Source organism: Eretmochelys imbricata, chromosome 11, assembly GCF_965152235.1.
Source record: "Eretmochelys imbricata isolate rEreImb1 chromosome 11, rEreImb1.hap1, whole genome shotgun sequence".
Lineage (NCBI taxonomy): Eukaryota > Metazoa > Chordata > Testudines > Cheloniidae > Eretmochelys > Eretmochelys imbricata.
The window spans coordinates 40,267,599-40,289,677 of record NC_135582.1 but is presented as its reverse complement, the minus strand read 5'-3'; the positions used below and the strand labels follow the sequence as shown (position 1 = coordinate 40,289,677).

General features: G+C 40.0%; 1 protein-coding gene and 1 long non-coding RNA gene across 3 annotated transcripts in view; one reads left to right on the top strand and one right to left on the bottom strand.

Annotated features, from left to right (window-relative positions):
- LOC144271935 (uncharacterized) overlaps positions 1 to 16,554 on the top strand; it is a 66,781-nt gene extending 50,227 nt beyond the window's left edge. Inside the window, exons 6-7 of one of the 2 annotated variants that reach the window (XR_013347459.1) lie at positions 639 to 732; positions 5,098 to 5,215. This is a non-coding gene — a long non-coding RNA (uncharacterized LOC144271935). Of the gene's footprint in view, positions 1 to 638; positions 733 to 5,097; positions 5,216 to 15,346 lie in introns of those variants that run through there. The other variant, XR_013347458.1, reaches the window with a different exon arrangement.
- CYBRD1 (cytochrome b reductase 1) lies at positions 3,464 to 20,207 on the bottom strand. Its single transcript, XM_077829602.1, has 4 exons — positions 19,881 to 20,207; positions 11,010 to 11,218; positions 8,673 to 8,827; positions 3,464 to 8,461 (listed from the first exon to the last, which is right to left on the bottom strand). Exons 1-4 carry the CDS (start codon positions 20,065 to 20,067, stop codon positions 8,158 to 8,160), a joined length of 855 nt encoding a protein of 284 aa, XP_077685728.1. The 5' UTR covers positions 20,068 to 20,207; the 3' UTR covers positions 3,464 to 8,157.
- Between the last annotated feature and the right edge of the window lie 1,872 nt (positions 20,208 to 22,079).

The following is a 22,079-nucleotide window of genomic DNA, read 5'->3' as shown; positions in this document are numbered from 1 at the left end:
CCTGCTGCAGTTCCACTTGAAAGCTAAGGACCTCTGGCAGGCATACCAGAGGGCCGAAGAGACCAACAGTCGATCTGGTGGAGAGCTGCAGACCTGCCACTTTTACAAAGAGCTGCAAGCCATCCTCAGTAGGATCACCCCACCCCCCCAAGAGCACCGTTGATATTTCCAAGAAGCCTGAGTTACAGGCCCCTGCATGAACAGCAAGGAGGAGGAGGTGGATGAGGAAGAGAAGGAGTATGGGGCACAGATGACCAGGGGATCCAGCTGTGCAGTGAGCCAGGACTTGTTTGACTCCACTGTAGTCAGCCAGTCCTGACAGTCAAGCACGAGAGATGTTATGCAGGAAGAAGCAGTGAGATTTAGACATGGCCTGGACGTGAGGAACTAAAGAAAGGGCTGAATCAAAGATAACACCCTCCATAAGCGAGTGTGTGTTAATGGTCTGTGTGAACTGAGTGTTAAAATTGGTTTCAAAATTGCTTATGTAAACTTGGCATGCGCTTTGGTGTTTGTGGACTTTTTGCAGATGTGCCTAATGGTATGTTACCTTTTGAACTTCATTTAGCAGCCTTAACAATAATGTAACTTCATTTTTGTTGTTTAATATAACTTAGGATTTTCTTCAACTCCCATAGAGGTCAAGGACAAAACTGCCTTTGAATTCAGTGAGACCTAGACCTGTCCCTTGGGGCTCATCTCTAATTGCTAACCATCTGAGTACCACTGTAGGTAAGGGTCGCAGGTCCTAGTCCTTATATTGTATAAACCCGTTGGTACAGGGTCATTGTCTTTTTATATTATCTGCAAAGAGAGACACACGTGATGTTGTAAAAGCAGGAATCATTTGTGCAGTTTTACTCGTTTTGTAAATATGCTGCATCAAGTTAGTGGATATCATCCAATTTATTTGAATAAAAACATTGTGTCAATAAATGGTTCCTAACATTTGAAGTTTCATAATATTAAGCACCAAACAAGGCAATGAACCTGCAAAAAGTTGTGCATTTGTTTACATTTACACACGAGTAGTTTCATCAACTGTGGAACTACCCACAAAAGTATAATAGCTGTAAAACAATCACTGAAGCCAGATCTTACTATTATTGACTTCAGTAGTACTACACATTTTCATTAAGTTAAGCCTCTGTGTAAGTCATTGCAGTATCAGGGCTTAATATTGTACTTTAAAATAACAGTGAACCATAAAAGCAAGGAAGTTCTTAGATAAGGGTGAAATATATCATAGATACTCCCAGGCTACCTGGATTTTTTTTTCTTTTTAGTGTGTCCTCTTGTGATTTGTTGTTGGAAGCAGTGAACAAAAATATTTTGGTCTTAAAAAATCCTCTCCAGTATAATTTGTACAGCCTCAAAGTTTCAGTATATTACATCTGTAGCTATTGAATATTAATACAAAAAGGGAAAATCCTGACTTACCTGTGAATTTTCATTTAGGGTTTTCCATGTCAGACAGCTTCATAGTGGGGCATTCCCAGTCTTCATGGCAACTGAAGACAGACTAGATCTGTGCTCTCACACTGCCTTTAGGACTACCATTCGGAAAGAACTCTCCAAAAGCAGAAAAATATTACCTTTATAAAAGTGCTATTCAACTCAAACCATTTGCAGCAGAGCTGGGATTTTCTGTAGGAACGCTCTCTTCCCTTTTCAAACTACTTAACAAGTGAGCAATAGTAGATAAAACCCTGGATATAATGCAGTCTTCTGAGGGAGGGTCACACTGTCTGACATGGAGGGTCTGAGAATGAAAATTCACAAGACAGAATCTGTCCTTTCTCAGTTCCCTCCATGTCAGACAGTCTTCATGATGAAACGTAGAAAGCAGTACATTATCCCTAGGGTGAGAGGAGAATTGAAAATGAACTTATGGATTACTGGGGCCCTTTTTTCTGTAACACCCTTCAACCAAATGCTGTATCAGCAGGAGTGAGGATGTTCACGCTAAAGTATCAAAGTATGGAATACATTGTAGGCAGAAGTGTCCCTAGCTGTTTTGCTGGCCCGGACTGAAAATGTTTTCAGTGCTCCCACCCAATGAGTAGCCAAGCAACCCCTCTGCTGGCTCACTCCTAGACCCGAGCTGTGCAGACCTCCTCAGAGGGTGATAGGTCACTCCACCCACAGAACTGCTGCTCTTTTCACGGATACAGAGTAATGAGAGGATTTGTACCTGAGGCTTTGACTCCTCCTGCTATATTCACCTGTAGGCTCTGTTCACATCTAACTTACGCATTTCCACAACCTTAGGATGTTTCGATTCAGTCACTAGGGCAGCAATACCACTGCTACCATAGGAGGAAGATCATGGAGACTTTGGGGATGGAGGCCTATTAGTTCACAGAACTACCATGTTTGAAATTTTCCTGCTTGCTCTGAAAACTGTGGGAATAAGGGTCCCATGCCTATAGCAGAGGGAGGGTATCTTTGGGGTGGGGGAAACACCTTCCCCTGTTTCCATTATTCTCACTGGCACGTGGACAAGGTCTACACTGAGGCAGTTGAGCATGTGGGTGAGGTCCATGTTGAGACAGTTTAGCAGGCTACAGGGAAAACTGGCTCCCTGCCAGGGTGTGGAAAATGGATACTGAGACAGGTGAGCCAGGTGCATGGAATTGCTAAATGAAAGCTCATAACTCTCTCTGGAGAAATTTCTGTGGAGGAAACTCTTTTCTGCTATGCCTCTCCCAGGCAAGAAGATACCAAAAGATATTTTTTCACACCAGTCGACAGGATAATTTTGTTATACTCTGCAAGTTTAAATCTGACCATACTTTCCTATTATTCATATAGATGTAAATATGGGATAACATTTTTTGTAAAGCACTTACATGATTTATAAGACTAATTCCCCTAGATTTTCAGTGAGATTAAGGCTCCTAAGTATTTACGTGACTTTGAACAATGGGATTTAGGCAGTTGGTAAAAGATTACCCATAGTCATTTGTCTTAAAATTTCTCTGTAAAACTGCAAATAAAGACTTTTTTAGTTTAGGGCAAATTGAACTGGGTGTCTGGTGGCCATTATTCTTGGGGTCAAGGTAGCTCTGCCTAAATGCCAGGTGAAAGGTGGCAATGCTACAGAACGGCTGGCAAAGATCACTGTGCGGGGGGTCCTAGTCTTATAGAGTATAACAACTTTATGGCCATATTCTTTTCTCCAGTATGTCTGCACAACTTCCACAGAAATCATTAGGTGGTGCATATGCAAAATTTCTCCCTTATGATACTGTGATTATAATCAAATCTTTTAATGGTGTACCATGCATAGTATTCAGCATGAAACTTACAGGGAAGATTTACATCTTCAGTTACTGAATTTTCTTAGCACTCTTCACTATAACAATATACTGTATACACTGTAATTAAAACCCAAATTTGAATTCGCACCGAATTCAAACGCTTGAGATTTAGTATCAGAATACACCTCTACACTAAGTAGTATTGCAAGCTTCAAAAATACTTTTTATTGACATACAAAAAAGAGTAAGGAAATATACATTGTAATAAAACATTTTTCTTTTCCTCCACAAATAAGCACTGCAAATGATCAAACATTCAGTTGCTTCAGTTCCTTATAAATAGGCTGAAATAGAGTAAAGAACTCTCATGAAATAGAAAATATTTTGGTAATGTTCTTTTACTATCTTACTAAAATCCCGGGTTGTAATTTGCATGTACATTGTTAATCCTTATTTACAATCTCATACACAATCATCTTCATTATCTGTGGCAGAGAAATTTACATGTAATTATTGTACGTTCAGCTATTTGGTTTTATTCAACTCCATTTTAGCTTAAAAATCATTACCACCACTTTAAATATTCAAAATAGAAATTATTTTTAAATCTAATTTTCAATAATTTATGCTGTCTAGTGCTGGCATTCACTCCGAAGAGAGAATTTAGTTCTCAGTTTCCCTTTTTTTCGGTTGCATTCATGAGGAACAAAATGCTGTTATGTCTCAATGCCTAGTACTGCAGGGAAGCATTTAAATACATTAAAAGTTATCCTGTTTTCATTCAATTTAAAGGAAAATACTTGTTTATTTTAGGTTTTGTAGCCTTCCTCACCCCCTATTTATATATAGTGTTACACAAGTCCAAAATTGGTGTCTAAGCTCTGTGACAGTCTCCCTTTAAAAGTCTAATAGTTTAGAGGGACATTTTCAAACGCACAGTTAGGCATCCAGGTGAAAGCTGGTAGAAGCTGTGGTCTTAACTCCCATTTTTGCCTTTGAAAATGACCTTCGGGTTCCACGTTTCTACAAGACTTGAACTTGTTTTTGCACATCACATTTTATTAGAGGTAATACAAGTTACATATTTATAACATTTTTCAAACAGAGCAAGAATATGTGCAGTTTATTTATCTGATGTAAGATTTAACAGGTCTCTGAATGCATATTTCTTGACAAATTGCTCTGAGAAATACCCTATTATACCCTACGATGAGAGGTAAGCTAACCTGCTCCACTTACAGTGTAATAATTTAAGTTAGGATGTGAGATTTCCATTGCTTTTTAGGAATTAATTGATTATAAGGTGAACATTTTTTCTTCAGTCCTTAAAGCAGCTTTATTTTAAAGATATTTTTCCAGGACAGAACTAAAAGAAGCATTTTTGAATTGGGATAGAAATGTTATTTTATTATCAGTTTAGAATGAAAGATTTTATAATGTATTTCATAGGAAGGGGAAAAAAGTGATACTGCTCTTTTAAACAGTATCATTACAACTAATTTCAAGTTAATCTTAGACAGTATAGGTAGCAAATAGAAAATAAAAGGCATAGTCACTAGTATAACTCAAGGCACTGTTAACAGAATGCAGAACTTTTCACCTGTAAGTTTCTGGTTCCATCATAGCCCAAGTTAGAAGTGATTAAATAGTTACTGTGCTATGTCCCATGTGAAATTAGTCTGTTCCAGGCCACTTCCTGGGCAGGTGTCCATATTGCACACAAAAGACCCACATTTATTATGTCTTTATTATGTCAGATGACACATATATTAGCAGTCTCAGCAGTGCATGAAGGATTAAATGGATATTAAAAATGTATTACATATCTCCACAGGTGGCTGAGACACAAGAGTTGGCAAGTTTGTAGACATTTGAACTACTGCTTCCTGTGCTGTACCTGCTCTATAGATAAACACAGGAATCCAGCCTCCAGAGTTAAGATGGCACCTTTTATAAGCACTAAAGTATCTTTGTTGTTTTTTGTTTTGTTTTGTTAAGGGCCTTATTCCGGTATCGGGTGCTCACTGAGTCAAGCTTTCAAAAAACACTGTAGATTGATCCGATTATGAAAAAATCATAGGAAAAAACACAGTGCAATTTAGCACATTGTGTAAATTATGGTGATCCTTCCTTTCTCATGTGTAACTTGTACAGCCATAATAGGATGCAGTAAATTCAAGGACATAAATTGGTCACAGTGAACTTTGACAAGTACTAATTTTCCTCACTTTTCCTCTTATCTTAACAAACATTACCATGAATGCAGAGTGCCTTCTTGATTTTAGACTCAGACTACAGAGGGATTCTTAGTGAATCCATATTGTTTTGGGAAATATAGACACACCTAGTGTACACTTTAAAAAGATGGAAGCAGCAGCCCTCTCTTTTACTAAGGGCTTGTCTACACTACCGCGGGGAGGGGGGGGGGTCGATCTAAGATACGCAACTTCAGCTACGTGAATAGCGTAGCTGAAGTTGACGTATTTAGATCTACTTACCACAGTGTCTCCACTGTGGTAACTCAACAGCTGACACTCTCCTGTCAACTCCGCTTCCGCTTCTCATTCTGGTGGAGTACCGGAGTCGACAGGAAAGCACTCAGCGGTCGATTTATCGCATCTATACCCTATCCGGTGGGTAGTGTAGACAGGCCCAAAGAGTGGGACTGGAGGTCTGATCAGGCAATGGAAAGAAAGTATTTTCCCATCTCATATCTGAGTTCTACATTAAAATGTGTAGAAGTTTCTGATCTCCTAAGGCTATATGTTTTCTAAGAGGAAATGGCAGATGTCAATAATATGATTTTTTTTTTAAACAATGTGTGTAGAAATCTTTTTCTAAGCAATTATATTAAGATCAAGCACACATTAAGACTTTAAGCTCTGTCAGACATATATGTAAGTGATACAGAAACCTAGGATATAAACCTTATTTACCAAAACAGAACTGTAGAGAAATTTTTCTAAGAATTAATATACTAGCTTTTCTTGTATTGTCAAATGATTCAGTGTTATTATAGACCCAAGCTCATGACACAAGGTGCTTTATTATCTCAAAGGAGACCTAAAATAACAATAAGCAATCAAAACTATGTACATCAATTCATCACTTTGAGCTAGAAAGTTTAAAATATTTGTGGGATCCTAATGTGTCTAAATATATGTGAGAAGCTGAAAAATAAATCAAAATGAAAATAGTCTTCAGAAGAAATGGAAAGTGGTATAGTGTCCACAGGTCTAGTCTAGAGCTCTTTGCAACATGAATAGTGGTAAACATGAAGTAGTTATGCCAGTTGTCAATATGATTTTAGGTCTAGACACTAGGATTCCAAAAGTAAATTTGGCAACCCTTACAAGCAGATTGCAAGAGAAAAGCTAATCATTTTGGACATTTAAAATCACATAAAGCCATCCACTATAATTATTTTTCTATGAGAGTAGTTTTCCATTCTTCTAAAATTATGCAAGTGAGTAAAAGTATGTTTATTTTTATATCTGAGAGAGATTTTAGATAAAAGTAATGCATTAATACTGATTGTCAGAAGAAGCTATAGAAGTGCAAAGCACTTTTACAAACGTTAAACTGCCTAAGGTAAGCATTACATAAATCTTCAATTTACAAATGAAGAAAGTAAGACAGAGGTTATATAATTTGCCTAAGATTGGAGTGAGCCAGTGGCAGAGGTGGGAACAGAATCCATGTGTATGTCTACACTGTAATTAAAAACCTGCCACTAGCCCATGCCAGCTGTCTACACTGCAATTAAACAGCCTTAGCCCAAGCCCCAGTCATCTGGCACAGACTAGCCACTGGATTCTAACTGAAGTGTAGACATAGCCCATATGTCCTGATTTCTACTCCAGTGCTTAAACCATTAGACACTGCTTTCCTCATCTTACTCTTCCAGATTAAAACAAAAAGAAAAAAGGCTTCAAAATATTAGCTTATAAGATATAACCACAAAGGACCAAACTGTACTGGTTCCAGAGGCCAAGGGAAAGGGATGGATTCGATGACCCAATACATAGTTTTTGTAATTCTATTAATGAAGTGAATGCAAAAACTGCATACATTTCAAGACAGGTCAAATGCTTCCCTTAGATGTCTACTTGTAGCTCCCATGGATTTCAGTAGCAATCACGTGTATCCAAGGGTGAGTGCTGGCTATAAATCTGTACATTTACTAGAGCTGGTTTAAAACCAATTCAGAATGTTGATGAACACTCATTAAAAAAATAAATGGAAAAAGCTGGTCAAAAACAACATGACATTTTAGTGAAAATTTCAACAAAAATTCTGTTTAATTTCTTTCCTAATTTCAAAACTTTTGGCCAAAAACGTTTACAATGTGATTCTGAAAAATGCTTGAGAATCAGGCCCTTAAGAAAGTGGAACAATATTATAAAACAACATAGGCATGTGCTATTGGATAAATTCTGCACTCTGCTGTGCATATACAACTCTCATTTATGCCCATTCACAGCATAACTCGGGGCAGCATTTTGTCCCAGTCATAATAACTGGTTAAAGAAACTAGTGAACTGCATAGAAACAACCGATAAATTAAGATGTGATGTAGAAATTTTCCCATTAGATGCTTTTTTAAACTCCGTCCTTATTCCAAACATACTACGTTTTTCTTAAAAGGCACAAATCTCAACATGATTTTTCATCCCAGTCCCCAATTCTTTTAGACAGAGATACAATAAGGAATGTCATGACAAATGTGGGTCTTACTGAATTTTAGAGACCTTTTCAGCTCATACTAGTTGTACAGAAAAATTGAACTGCATTAAGCAAGCCTGATAGAAATTCCCTGTTTAAATACCAAATGTAATCAATAGCTGGATAGGAATAGCTTTTTTTATAATGTAAGCAATTCTGTGTACTCCCTTTACATGGTAGACCTTTGCCCTACCTCATCAAGTTTGAGGTTTCGTTTTCTGGCTGCTGCTTCACTATTGAACTCCACATCAGATTTATCTGTATTGCTGCAGTCTGTCATAGTGGATTCCTCTTCTGTACCTTCAGGTGTCCCTCCACTTGGTTGCTGAATTTTAGAATTCTGTTCTGGTGGGCGCTTCCAGTGGGGTCTTGTTGCCATCCACAAAATAAGAGCACCAAAGATTAGAATCAGAAGACCAAGAGTGTTGACAAAAATCGCCTCTGGTGGAGATGTGCTATATGCAGGATTTTTCCTTTGCAGGAAAAAATAAATAAAAAGAACCGTTTTAAGGACAATCATCTTAAAGTTGCCTAAAAAAAAAAAGACTACTATTCATGTTGTTAAAAATAAACACTGGATCAATACTAGAATACATTGGTGTATGCAAACTTGACGATAGTTTTCATCGTTGAATTTAATGAGCAAACAAGTGGAAGGGTGAAATTATGAAATATAGTACTTACAGAGCAAAAATAAGTTTCTCTGTGAATCCCATGAGAGCTGTTGCAATCACTGTTGCAAAGATGAGAAGGCCAGAATAAATATGTATTGGCATGAGAGATGCTCGAAGAGAAACTGGAGCAAAGGGCAGCAGAAAGACAGCAAAACCTAAGACAAGCTAAACACAGAATACAGATTCAGCATTAAAACTGTGAAAGAAATCTGCACTTTTAAATGAAAATTGAAACCACCCTAAAAGGTTCATTTTTAAAGTGTCTGAGATCCAAACCTAATTGGACTAGGAATATATTTTTAAGTATGTTGCCCTATAGTGTTAAACACAAAGACAATATTGTGCTAGTTCCTAAGACACAGTCCATGAAATGGATTATAAATAAACCAATCTTCTACCACTGTCCAAACTAAGTGGAAATGGTAAAAAGTAACCACACTGCATAGTGAAAAACACCATTTTAAGTTACATAAGAATGGCCATACTGGGTCAGACCAAAGATCCATCTAGCCCAGGATCCTGTCTTCCAACAGTAAAGCTTTCATTTTCAATAAACTATGGCAGAATAATACTGTGTGGAGTGAAAATTATTTTTATTTTAACAGTATCCTCTTTCATTTTGATTTCTCCCCCTTCCCACAAATCAACTAGTCTGACCTGTATAAGACAGGCCAAAGAATTTCACCTGGATACCCCTGTATTGAGCCAAGTAACTTAAGTCTGACTAAAACATATCTTCCAAAAAGGCATCAAGTCTTGATTTGAAGACATCAAGAGATGGCAAATCCACCATTTCACTCTGTAGTTTGTTCCAGTGGTTAATCCCACTCACTGTTAAAAATGTGCATCTTATTTCTAATTTAAATTTGTCCTGCTTTATCTTCCAGCCATTGGCTCTTGTTATGCCTTTCTCTGCTAAAGAGTCCTATATTTTCTCCCTATGAAGAAATCACCTCTCAGTTTTCTTTCTGATAAACTAAACATGTTGAGCTCTTTAATCTCTCATATTAAGGCATTTTTTCTAGCCCTCAAATATTTTTTATGGCTTTTCTCTGCACCTTCTCCAGTTTCTCAACATCCTTTTTAAAATGCAGTCACCAGAACTGGATGCAGTATTCCAGTATCAGTCTCATGAATGGTGTATACAAAGGTAAAATCACCTTCCTACTCACTGTTCCCATTTATATATCTAAGGATCGCATTAGCCTTTTTTACGCCAGCATTTGGAGGTCATGTTGAGTTACTTGTCCATTAAGACCCCTAAGTCCTTTTCAGAGTCACTGTTTTCCAGGATAGAGCCCCCATTCTATAGGGATGGCCTGCATTCTTTTCTGTTCCTGGATAGATTACCTTTCACTTCACTGTATTCAAATAAATTTTGTCCAAATAGAGCAGGTTACAGTACCATATCCATAGGAACAGAGTATCTTCTAGCTACAGTACTGTATATGAGCATTGTCTCAGGAATTCTACTGAAATATAATTATTCAGACTATTAATTTGTAAAAACTTATTTTATCATATTAAAACTTTTTTCTTTAGGCATTACTGCTTTGCTATAGAAATGTTGAATGGTGGGCAATGGTGGAATGTCTAATAATGAGAGTAATATTTTTTATATTTCAATAGGCCTCTCATAAACCAGTAATTGTTGCTCTTTTAGTCAACAATAGACCGTATGCTGAACAGCGATGCAAAATGCTCCCCCTTTGCAGTATCAGAACACGACTCCCTGCTCTTGCCAGCCTGGAGAATGAGGGACAAAGCTCAGGAGTGGGCATTTTCTGTGTTTTCTTGTGACCATTGGGTAACCAAGCCCTCTTTTAATTGTATAGGCTTGAGCTCAAAATGCAGAATCACTAAACTGAAGGTAGAGAAAATGACTCATATTAAACTTATAGAGTATGTCAACACAACAAGCAAGGGATGTGATTCCCAGGTCGTGTACACATACTTGTGCTAGCTCTTATCTGAGCTAATGCACTAAAAATAGTAGTGCAGCAACGATAGCACAGGCTAGCTTCCCTGAGTACAAACCCACTTGAACCCTTTGAGTACATACTCGGGACAACTGGCCCCCACGACTGCCGCCGTTGCCCATGCTACTGTGGTGATACTACTATTTTTACATCAAAGTAAAATAAACAAAATACATTTTGTGATACAGTATCCTTGACATTTTTTAATCGTTTGTGTGTTTATTTGCACATTTGCAATATTCAGTAAATCAAAATAGGTCTCCTCGTAGTTAATGTAAATGATTGAGGTTCTACTGTACTTTAATTAATTATAGGACACATTCTTCAGCTTTATATCTTATTTATAAATACAGTAGTTAAAATCTGACCTGCAGAGTATAAAATATAACAGCAGCCAGTCCAATCCAGCTGTGCAGACTGTACATGTTGGGAATGTTCTTGGCATTGTGGAAATCAAAAACAGCTACCAGAGAAACAATTGCAAGAATCATTGCTATGGTATTTAACCCAGCATGGATGAATTTAATCAGGAGTTTGCTGCATTTCCAGGTCCATGGCAATCTGTACACAATAATGGCTGAGGAGGGAATAAAAGCAAGATTTAATAGTAAATCTCTTTTCTATAAGGATTTTGATAATCATGCATAATTCAAATAATTCCAATGTGAACTACAGAACAGGAAAAACTTCAGAGGAGTCAGATTTTTTTCCTCCCACTTCACAGTGTTACGTGTAATCTCATTAGTTCCCAACACACAATTCAGGCCAAAGTATAACCTCTAGGGAGAAACTTTCTTCTAACTTTTTCGTAGAAGTTTTGTCTAAGCAGGTTAAAAACTAACAGCAAACAAATGATAGGCCCCACTCCTGAAGCCTGATCTGTGTGGGATCCTACAGGGCACATGGGTCCTCTTTTGCAGATAAGATTGCAGGATTGTGGCCTAATTCATTTATCCATGGGATCATCTACTGGAAAAATTTATTCAGATGCCTTTACTCATTTTAAATAGCGCTTTACTCCTCAAGTAGCTCCATTGCCCCAATGAGACTATATATGGAGTAAGATGCTACTCAGTGAGAGTGAGGGAATCAAAATCTGGCCCTTAAAACCAAAGGGGTTAGGCAAAAACTTAATCTTGTATCAGTATAGTTTTTAGTATATGCATATTGCAAAAGAATGTTAGCAAATTGTATATTTTGTCTAAGTCTGAAAGTATTACTCTCCTGTCAGGTACTGACTTTTTAGATACCACATGCCCCTTCCTGAGAAAATTTGTGGAATGAATCGCTGTGCAATTGTTATTACTAATTCAGAATCCACTAAATGTACACAAGTCATGTCTTTTTTGGCACTGACCCCTTTTACACAGCTGTCAGTCCTTAAACTATATTATTTACAGAAAGGAGAGGCTTCATCTGACTCTGGATTGCCGATGAAATAGCATTATCTTAACTGCTCACCAATAAGAAAAAAACAGATTATGAGCACGGGTCCCTCCCTTCCAAGGAAATATCAATGAAGGGAGGAAAAGCAACTGAATGAAGAGAGGCAGAAATTTACCACTTTAATGTAAAAAAAATCCAAAAATCTTTTAATGGTTGGAGGGGACAGTCCCTTCACAATAAACAAAGCAACGGTTTCTTAACAATGAGCTAATTGATAAAATCCTCATTTAATTTTTCTGGCTGCAGACTGGCATTCAGATGTGTTAGGATCAAGCTGAGTGTATATCTAGTTAACTCTGCTGAAAACAAAAGAATGAGAGTATTCCTAGCTATATGAAATGTTCCTGCTCTGCGGGAGCATGAATGTACTCTTATGTACACTGGGGAGAGGGGGAGTGTATTTCTTGACTTTTCCCCAGTAATATAAGGATAAAATCACTACTTAGCAAAATAAACAGCACTCATGCTTTCAGTTCACTGCTGCGCTATAATCTTAGCATTATTAATGAAATCATATATGATAGGAATCCTGAAAGGAAATATGTGTTGTGTGTGTTTGGATGAATAATAATGAATGGCAAATTGCTTTTAAGGCCCTATTTATGCATTTGGATTTTTATTTGGGTACAATGCATGCCAGAAATTACAGAATTTCACTACACAATTCACAAAGAGAACTCTGTTCACCAGTGGAATGTCCTTGAATATGAACAGCTCTCAGATCAATGTAAATTTCTACATCCTATGGGAAGCATAACGTAGGAATGAAAAAATGCTCTTAATATAACTGTGCATACAGCATTTAGGTATTTTATGGGGTTTTGTTCAAGAATGGGATACAAGTAAAGCATGCACTATTCAAACTCAGAAAAGATGACAGCCTCATTTTCAAGACAGCTTGACAGGAGTCAAACCACATGACATAGCAAAGATTGCTACAGTTCAGCATGTCAGTCTCATGATTACTATCTAACAAGAAGGAAAACGCCTTGCCTTGTCCTACTATGAATGAAGCTAAGTAGCATAATCGTAAACAACTTCTTGAAGATTTTCATGTAATTATTCCCAAAGTTTTCTGAAAATAATGTGGGCATAATTCTGCCCTCTGATACACAAATGCGACTTCTATTATTAATGGGTATCTAGGGCAGAATTTGGTCCTTTATATTTTACAAACTAATAATAATATTTTAAAAAATGAGAAATTTACATTTTCTATTACATATGAAATTTTTTATTTCAAATTAAAAATGACTAAGAGTTACAAAGTTAAAAGCCAGTGCCAGAATATTACTCCTTAACTCTGAAGAGTTATTGGCTAATTTAAGGATAGTTGGATTTTATTTAGGATAGGAGACTATTAAAGGTGTTGTTACCTATAAACACAATATTTATTCATATACTCAGAGCACAGGAGCTTTGAGGCGTCCCCATGAACTAAATGATAAACAGCTGTAAGAGTTTACATTTCTTCATTTCTTATGGTCGTTAACTCACAGCTGTAGAGCTGAGTGATTACTTGATTTTTTTGGTTTGAGGGCCAAACCAGGAAAAAATTGGTTAGTTTCAAACTAAAATGGATTTTTTTCGGTTTCTTGACAAAATGATAAATCAAACCAAACCAAAAAAAAATTGTTTCAGATATAAAACTCCCAAAACAATGAAAAAAAAATCAAAACAAAACAACTTTGTTGGGGGAGGGGAGACTTCATTTAGTTTTTGGGTTGTTTTTCGATCCACAATGGTTTTTGTTTGGTTCCTGATGTTTTTCACTTCCCCTCCCAAATAAATATAATTACATTTTTAAATGAAAAGTCCAAACATTTTATTTCAAAATTATCAAAACCAACTGTTTTGACTTTTTCAGAAAAAAAAATCCATTTTAGTTTGGCTGAAACTAGACACCAAATTTGACCTGAATTCACAAATAGTTTTGGTGCCCTAAAAAATGCATTTTGGGGTCATATTTTCTATTCGCTAAAAGAATTTTGCCCAGGTCTACTCATGTAGTAGTTGTTTACTGGAACTAGGTGATCATAGCTCATAACTTAAAGCATGCAGCTTCTCTCTGGCAGCAACAGTGGGTCAAGGTTGGCATCACTAATGACCCAGATGTTTCAAGGGAAGCAAGGAGCACGTGGCAGCAGGTGTTGCTCTGGCCTCAAGAGACAGCACTTTATTTTCACATAGTCTTAAGTTTTACAGGGTAGGTTTCCCTTTACTCCGTATCAAAGACCACCTTTGTAGCTTCAGGACCAATTAAGTGTATCCAGGTATTCTGGATAAAGTAATTGTAATTCTAGTGGGCAGTTTTTAAGCCGTACTTCATCATATGGAAAATCCTATCTGAATGTCCCTGGTTGTACAAGATCCAGAAATGTGTAGGCTCAGGAGGAAACTATTTTGGTCCATGCTCGGAAAGACTGGTGCATCCTCTGCTTTGAGTTCTAGCATGAGGTACACACTCAATAAGAATTATCTCTTGATAAAAATAACTAATAGCTTTATCAACAATCCCACATCCATCACATCCCCTCATTCTCAGCACTTCTTAAAATATTGTGGAATGTACCTCAGTTCCTCAGTTCTCTGTTGGTAAATTATTTCATAACTTTCCTACTAAATGCTAACCTAAGCATAAGATGCTTTTTCAATTAATAAAAATAATTTTGTTTACCATTAAACAGTTAAAGTTTATAGAGGCCCAACTTAAGATAGGACTTATAATACTTCACACAGATGACACTCTAAATAATCTGGGAAGATTTATTCCATCATCCCCACTGATGAACACTGGCTTGCATACCTTTCTAGATCTTCCTGAGATTCCTTCATAAATAAAAAAGTTACGTTTAAAATTGTTCAGAAACTTGTTTGGCACAAATGGATTGAGGAAGATGTAATGCATTTTCTATCATCTTTTTAGGAAACTTTCAGAATTGAATTATAAGGGCAAAAATTCCACTGGCTTTTGGATAAATTGTGGGAATGGATATTTATGTGTCCAAGAGTTTAGCGATTATTCAAACATGCTAAGGTTCCTTGGTCACCCGTTTTGGCATAATCCTAATTTACTGTACTATTTCTTCTTGTAAAGGCAATTTAGGGAAGAAGTTTGGGTTCAACTATAGTTGCTTATTTGTGTCTCTTTTTGGGAATGCCTTAGGAGTTGTTCAGGCTGTGTTTGAGGCCCAGTTGTTATGACCTCCATAACTGTACTTGAACTGATAATTATTTGCTTCCATTATCCATTTTACAGTGACAAATGGGAATTTTGCAGGTGCAACACAGATGTATTCAAAGTTTTGTGAAACTAAGGAATTCCAGTGAAAATGTTGGTCTTAAAACTCAGGTGATTAAGGGCTCACCATCCCTTCCACTCCCATGCGTGGAGGAACCTAAATTATTTTCTGTTTATGTTCATATACTGGCACCATGCCCATCACTGTGGTAACTAGGGGGCAGTTGGAGGTGGACATAAAAAAGCGAGGGGAATACAGCTTTGAGTCATTCTCCAATCCTACACAATCCTCCATTCAGCCCATTTACCAAATAAAGATATTGAAACAGTGACAAGTATTTCTAAAAACTGCTGTGAAATTATCTTATTAGTTAAGAAAATTAATAATTTCATTAACATTTAATTTAGCTACATTAAATATGCGGGCTGATCTCTGAACCTGCTCATCCTCGTACACACTGTTGTGTCAAACTCATCTTGGAGGTAGAGCTGGTGACATGCAATAAAGATTTTTTTACCTCTGTGTAGGGGCCCATGCACCTTTTTCTTTCACAGCTCATTTACTATGTCTGATCTCCAGTTGTGCTTATTCTTGCGTCACTTACAAAGAACAGCAATACAACCAGCTTTCTGCCTTCCTCCTGGGCTGAATTTAGATTGTCTCGGTCATTTTACAAGTTTACTTCTCAACCACTGTCCACGCTTCTTTTTCATACCTCACACTTCTGCTTTTCCGTAACTTTCCACCCTTAAATAACCGCATGTGCTCATTCTATTCTCAGTTTGGATGATCTGGTTACCCATTCATATCCCACAGTTAAGTTTAATTTGAGATTCCATTCTAATACAATATTAATTACTTTGAAATTGTACTTCTTTTCACAGTTTGTGTACAAAGGGGTGCCCTATTTTAAGGCCTGATCCAATTCCAAATCCCTTTTAAGTCAATGGCAGTCTTTCGATGGACTTCAGTGAATTTTAGATCTGGTCTATAACCTTGTTGTTTATGTTCTTAATCTTGTATTAATCCCAATTTCTTGCACAATCTTGTTTTCATTCTCCACATTTGCTTTTCCTGTTATTTGACAATATTAACTGTACTCAGAGTTTAATATCACAGATAATTCTTTTACCAATGACTTCTTTTTACACTTATTTCTTTTGAGCTGTGAGGACCTTTTATTTACTTTTTAAAAATATTGTGCAAATATTGCTTTAAACAAAACCTTTGGTCACAGCAGAAGGGCAAACCAAATCTCGGGGTGGTTGTGATGGTGGTGGGGGAAAGGTCTATAGAGAGAAACTTGTTTACTTTCTGCACAAATAAATTCCCCTGCTTGTAAATAAAAGTTGTTCGTGTGATGCAGACTGATTAAGGGCCTTGTGACAGAGTCCTTGGTGGTTCCTTCCTCAGGGGGTGGGGGAACCTGACCAAGCCCAGTTATCTACACCAGGTGGTCACAACACCAGCCCCACTTCCGTATTATTGGCAGGTGGTGGTCTGCCCTTTGTGGGCTGCCTTAAGTCTCTCTGGTTGGGAGATCAAAATGGAAGTCACAAAACCCCATGCCTTCACGGATACTTTCTCCATGAGGTCACAGAAAAAGGGACTGGGGAAGGGAGCTAGTGAATCTACAGTGCTGTCAACAATCCAGTCACAAGGTAATGGGTTTGTGGAAATAGCTCTAGCTAGGTCTCCGTGGCAGACTCAACCTGTCTGTCTTGCCCTCGGAGTCTGCTGTATGCTACTTAGTGGTGAAGGTCTCCAACCTAGGAGTTCACTCTGCAGTATCAGGAGTCACTCCTACAGCCTGGTGCCTAGAGCAGTGGTTCTCAACCACAGGTACACGTACCCTCGGGGGTACACAGAGGTCTTCCAGAGGGTACATCAGCTCATCTAGACATTTGCTTAGTTTTACAACAGGCTACAGAAAAAGCACTAGCAAAATCGGTACAAACTAAAATTTCATACAATGACTTGTTTATACTGCTCTAAATACTATACACTGAAATGTCAGTACAATATTTATATTACAGTTGACTTATTTTATAATTATATGGTAAAAATGAGAAAGAACAATTTTTCAGCAATTGTGTGCTGTGACACTTCTGTACTTTTATGTCTGATTTTCTAAGCAAGTAGTTTTTATGTGAGGTGAAACCTGGCGGTACACAAGACAAATCAAATCCTGAAAGGGGTGCAGTAGTCTGGAAAAGTTGAGAGCCACTGGCCTAGGACAATCCTGCTCTTCCACCCCCCCTCCCCCGCCTCCCTTGACTGCAGTTTCCACCCTTTCAGCCTTCCTCCCTCTTCTGTATAATTGAGAGGGCCAGAAGGGTGGGGCTAGTCCTATCACAAGGGCCTCTCTGGCCTCTTCCTTGCCCATGAGGCTCTATTCACCCTGTCACAGGCCTGATCCATCTCCTACTGAAGTCAATAGGAGTTTTACCATTAGAAGTGTAATCAGACCCTACAACTGCACTTCATGTGATCTACTGAACCTATTAGAAACGGACAAAAAATAAATATTTTTTCTTTAAGCTACCAAACTGGGACTACTTCCCCACTGAAGGAATGAGTTTTGGATTTTATTTTTAAAATCACAACTCCCTGTCCAAACCAAAACTAAAAGGCCACCCACACCCTTATGTTTTGATTTTAAATCTGAGGCTATGTCTACACTGAAAAGTTACATCAGGCTAGCTGTGTCAGTCAGGGCTAACAACCTGCAGTGTAGAGTGCTTCCATCAATGTAGATAACGTTGTTTGGGTAGGTGGTGTTGCCACTCTGAAAGAAAAACTTCTTTCATCCGCGTACGCTGTGTCTGCACTAGGGGGCATAGCTGACATCGACAGCCCCATCGTGTAGATGCAGCCTGACTTTTCTGCTGCAGGAATGTGCATGCAGCAGTTTCCTATGAAATAGTGTGATGTTTTGGACTAGTGAGCTTACTGGATGAATCTGAATCATCATTCAGCAGTGAACCAAACAAAAACTTTGGTATTTAAAGTGGTCAAAAATAACCTTCTAAATTAACCACTACTGTATAAAGTGAAAAAAAAAAGACACTAATTTACATTTATATTGAAATTTTTTGCAAACAGAAGGGCTAGAAATGATTCCCTGCCCTCCCGCAAAAAAGTTTAAATGCTGAACAAAAAGAAAAAAGTGGTAAAATAATCTGGTATTTTACTTTTTTTCTGCACTGCACCTGGACATTTGTTAATATAGGACTTGATTCTGCTCCTGTGGAAGCCGACACAAATTTTACCAGATTGCAGTGGGAGTAGATTCTTGGAACCCTTTCTGTTATTCTTCTATGTCCATTTCCTCTATTATTCTATCCATTTTATTTTCACCCAACACTTCAGTATTTTCTGATGCAGTCTAATGCCTTCATTTTTGCACTCTGTAATCTCAATTTGGACCAAATCATAGACATAATAGATTAATGTCACTGTTATTCCACTCACCCATAGCTTTCCTACCACTTTCTCTATTGTTTAAAGCCTAATAAGAGAATTGCAAGTTTTTCTCTTCTCCCCCATATTACATAAAGGTACAATTGTGCACCACAGTATGTCTTCATTCGTTGTTTCTGGTGAGCTCGCAAACATTCTAAGTAATAAAAGTTAAGTCACAGTCCAAAATGGAGAGTAACGATTAGCCCATTCTGAGCACCCTCTGCATTTAGAACAAAGGTGCCAGGGACTAATGGTGTGTTATGGAAGGGAAAGGAGAAATAGTTAATATTATCGGGGTAGTTGTTTAACAGGAAGCGCTTGAAAGTCATTGAAAGTTTGAAGAGTAAGCAACCAAAAACAGAGTTATTGAAAACAGCTCCCTCCCCGCCCTGGCCACTTCACAATAGTTAGGTTGCAGCGTTAAAAATACATAAAACAAGAAGTGGAAGCCCGATGGGGTGACTTGCACTGAAGCCAGAGTGACTAATTGCTTTTTAAGTGGCATATAGGATGCTGCCGTTGGCTCTGGCTAAGGCAAAACTTCCCTGGGCATGGTGTCAGTGGTGCAGACCCTCCCTTCTCTTTCCTGATTTGCTTGTTCCCGGGCGAAGCAGCGAGCCAGACACGGCAAGAGGAAGAGGAGCAGAGTAACGCCTCAGCCCTAACATTTAGTTCCACAACTTGCATAAAGGCTGCACCCTGCCTGCCTGCCAGCGCGCCGCCGCGTTACTCAAAGCGCACAGAAATGCCAGGCCAGGGTAGATCAGCGGCCCCAGCGCAAAACCCACCCAGCCGCCTGGGCGAGTCACGAAAGCCGCGTTGTCCCTTCCCCGGGGGGGCGGGGCGCTCGCGAGCGAGAACGCGAGTCTCCGGGCTGCTCCTGTCAACAATAACAAGAGCCGCACGAGGCTGTGCGCTGGCCTGTCCCGGCAGGTCCCTCCAGCCCCATGGCCCGCTCCTCGCCCCGCAGCCCCACGCGCGCCCGGGCCCCCCTCCTCCCAGCCCCCCAGGCTTCCTCGCCCCCGGCCCGGCCCGGGTCCCCCGGCGCCCTCCCCGCGCCCTCTGGTGCAGGCGCCGCGCACGCACCGATCCCCTGGATGAAGACGAAGCCGGTGATGATGAGGACCGGGTGCCAGTTGAACTCCGCCGAGCCCCCGTCCCAGCTGAGCCCCTCCCGGTAATGAAAGACCCAGATGAGGGCGAAGAGCACGGAGAGGAAGCCAAGCAGCAGCGCCGAGACCAGCAGCACGAGGAAGAGCCTGTAGCCCTCCATCTTCCGAGCCCCGCACGCACGCCCCAGCCAGAGGGGCAGGCGCGAGCGCTAATCCCCTTCCGTCGGGCCGCGCAGCCGGGCCGGGGCGCCAGGGGGAGAGGAAGTGGGAAGGGGGCAGAGTCGCTGCCAGTGCAGAGGGAGGCACCCACGCGTACCCTCCCCGAGAGAGAGGCACACACCCCTTCCCTCCCCCCACTGGATGTGTGGCTCGGCACTTCAGCAAGTCACTAGCGTGGCAAGGCAAACACGTCTTGTCCAAGAGGTGCTCCGCCGGTGACTGTTTGCCCCACCGCGGGGGTTAGCATTGTGTTTGGGGAAAGGGTTACTATCCCTCTTTCATTTGGGTCCCTTTCTGGGCTGGTAGGTTGCCATCACTGCCTCCCTCCTTCCCTCAGCTTTTCTGCCTTGCTTGTTGATGAAAAGTCTCATCGCGTTTAAGATTTTGAGGAAATACTTTTCTCTCAGTTCCTCACATTTTGGACAGTGGTGAACAAAGTGTTTTTCTATCTCAGGCTCTCCTCTTTCAGATAGATTGCACTGTCCTCCTCTGGATTTTGGTGCTTTCTTTCTGGTTCATAGCCACTGATTTTGTATTTGGTAAGAATCAGCCTTATATATATATATAAAAATCAGTGTTATACGTTTCGCTGTAATGAGGTAGTCTGCTGGGGTGGCAGATGAATATACTGAGGCAGACTACAAGGATTCAGAGACAGACTACAAAGACAAAGGTAGGCAGCCAAAATCACAAAATAGACTCAGAATGTTACACAGAAAAACTGACAGACATACACAAAAACACAGTACAGAAATATACTTAGGTGTGTCTACATTATGAAATTAGGTCGATTTTATAGAAGTCGATTTTTAGAAATTGATTTTATACAGTCGATTGCGTGTGTCCCCACTAAGCGCATTAAGTCGGCGGAGTGCGTCCTCACTACCATGGCTAGCATTGGCTTACGGAGCGGTGCACTGGGGGTAACTATCCCGCAGTTCCCGCAGTCTCCGCTGCCCACTGGAATTCAGGGTTACGCTCCCAATGCCTGACAGGGCAGATATTGTCGCGGGTGGTTTTGGGTACATGTCATCAGTCGCCCCTCCCTCCGTGAAAGCAATGGCAGACAATTGTTTCGCGCCTTTTTTCCATGCAGACTCCATACCACAGCACGCATGGAGCCAGCTCAGCTCAGCTTACCGTCACCCCTGCTGTTGTGTCCTGGGTGCTGCTGTAAGCAGATGGTGCAGTAGGACCACTAACCGTCATCATCCACCGCTTCTGTTGCAACGCTGCTCTCCTGCTCTTGTAAATGAGCTCAGTCTCACTAGCAAATTTCTCCATGTTGTCATCATCTACCACTTCCGTTGCAACTCTGCTCTCCTGCTCTCCTGGTGCCATGAAAACCTCACAGGTCCTCTCGTCGTTCTGTAGAAATATCTATTCTCGTGGCATCCGTCGTCAGCCACCGCTTCCGCTGCAACTCTGCTCTCCTGCTCTCCTGCAGATGCCATACCACGGCAAGCATGGAGCCCACTCAGCTCACCGCTGCTGTTGTGAGCATTGTAAACACCCCACGCATTATCCTGCAGTATGTGGAGAACCTGCAAAAGCAGGCGAGGAGGTGACGACAGTGCGGTCATGATAGTGATGAGGACGTGGACACAGACTTCTGTCAAAGCACGGGCCCTGGCAATTTGGACATCATGGTGGTAATGGGGCAGGTTCCTGCCATGGAACACCGATTCTGGGCCCGGGAAACAAGCACAGACTGGTGGGACCGCATAGTGTTGCTGGTCTGGGATGATTCCCAGTGGCTGCAAAACTTTCACATGCATAAGGGCACTTTCATGGAACTTTGAGACTTGCTTTCCTCTGCCCTGAAGTGCAAGAATACCAAGATGAGAGCAGCCCTCACAGTTGAGAAGCAAGTGGTGATAGCCCTCTGGAAGCTTGCAATGCCAGATAGCTACTGGTCAGTGGGGAATCAATTTGGAGTGGGTAAATCTACTGC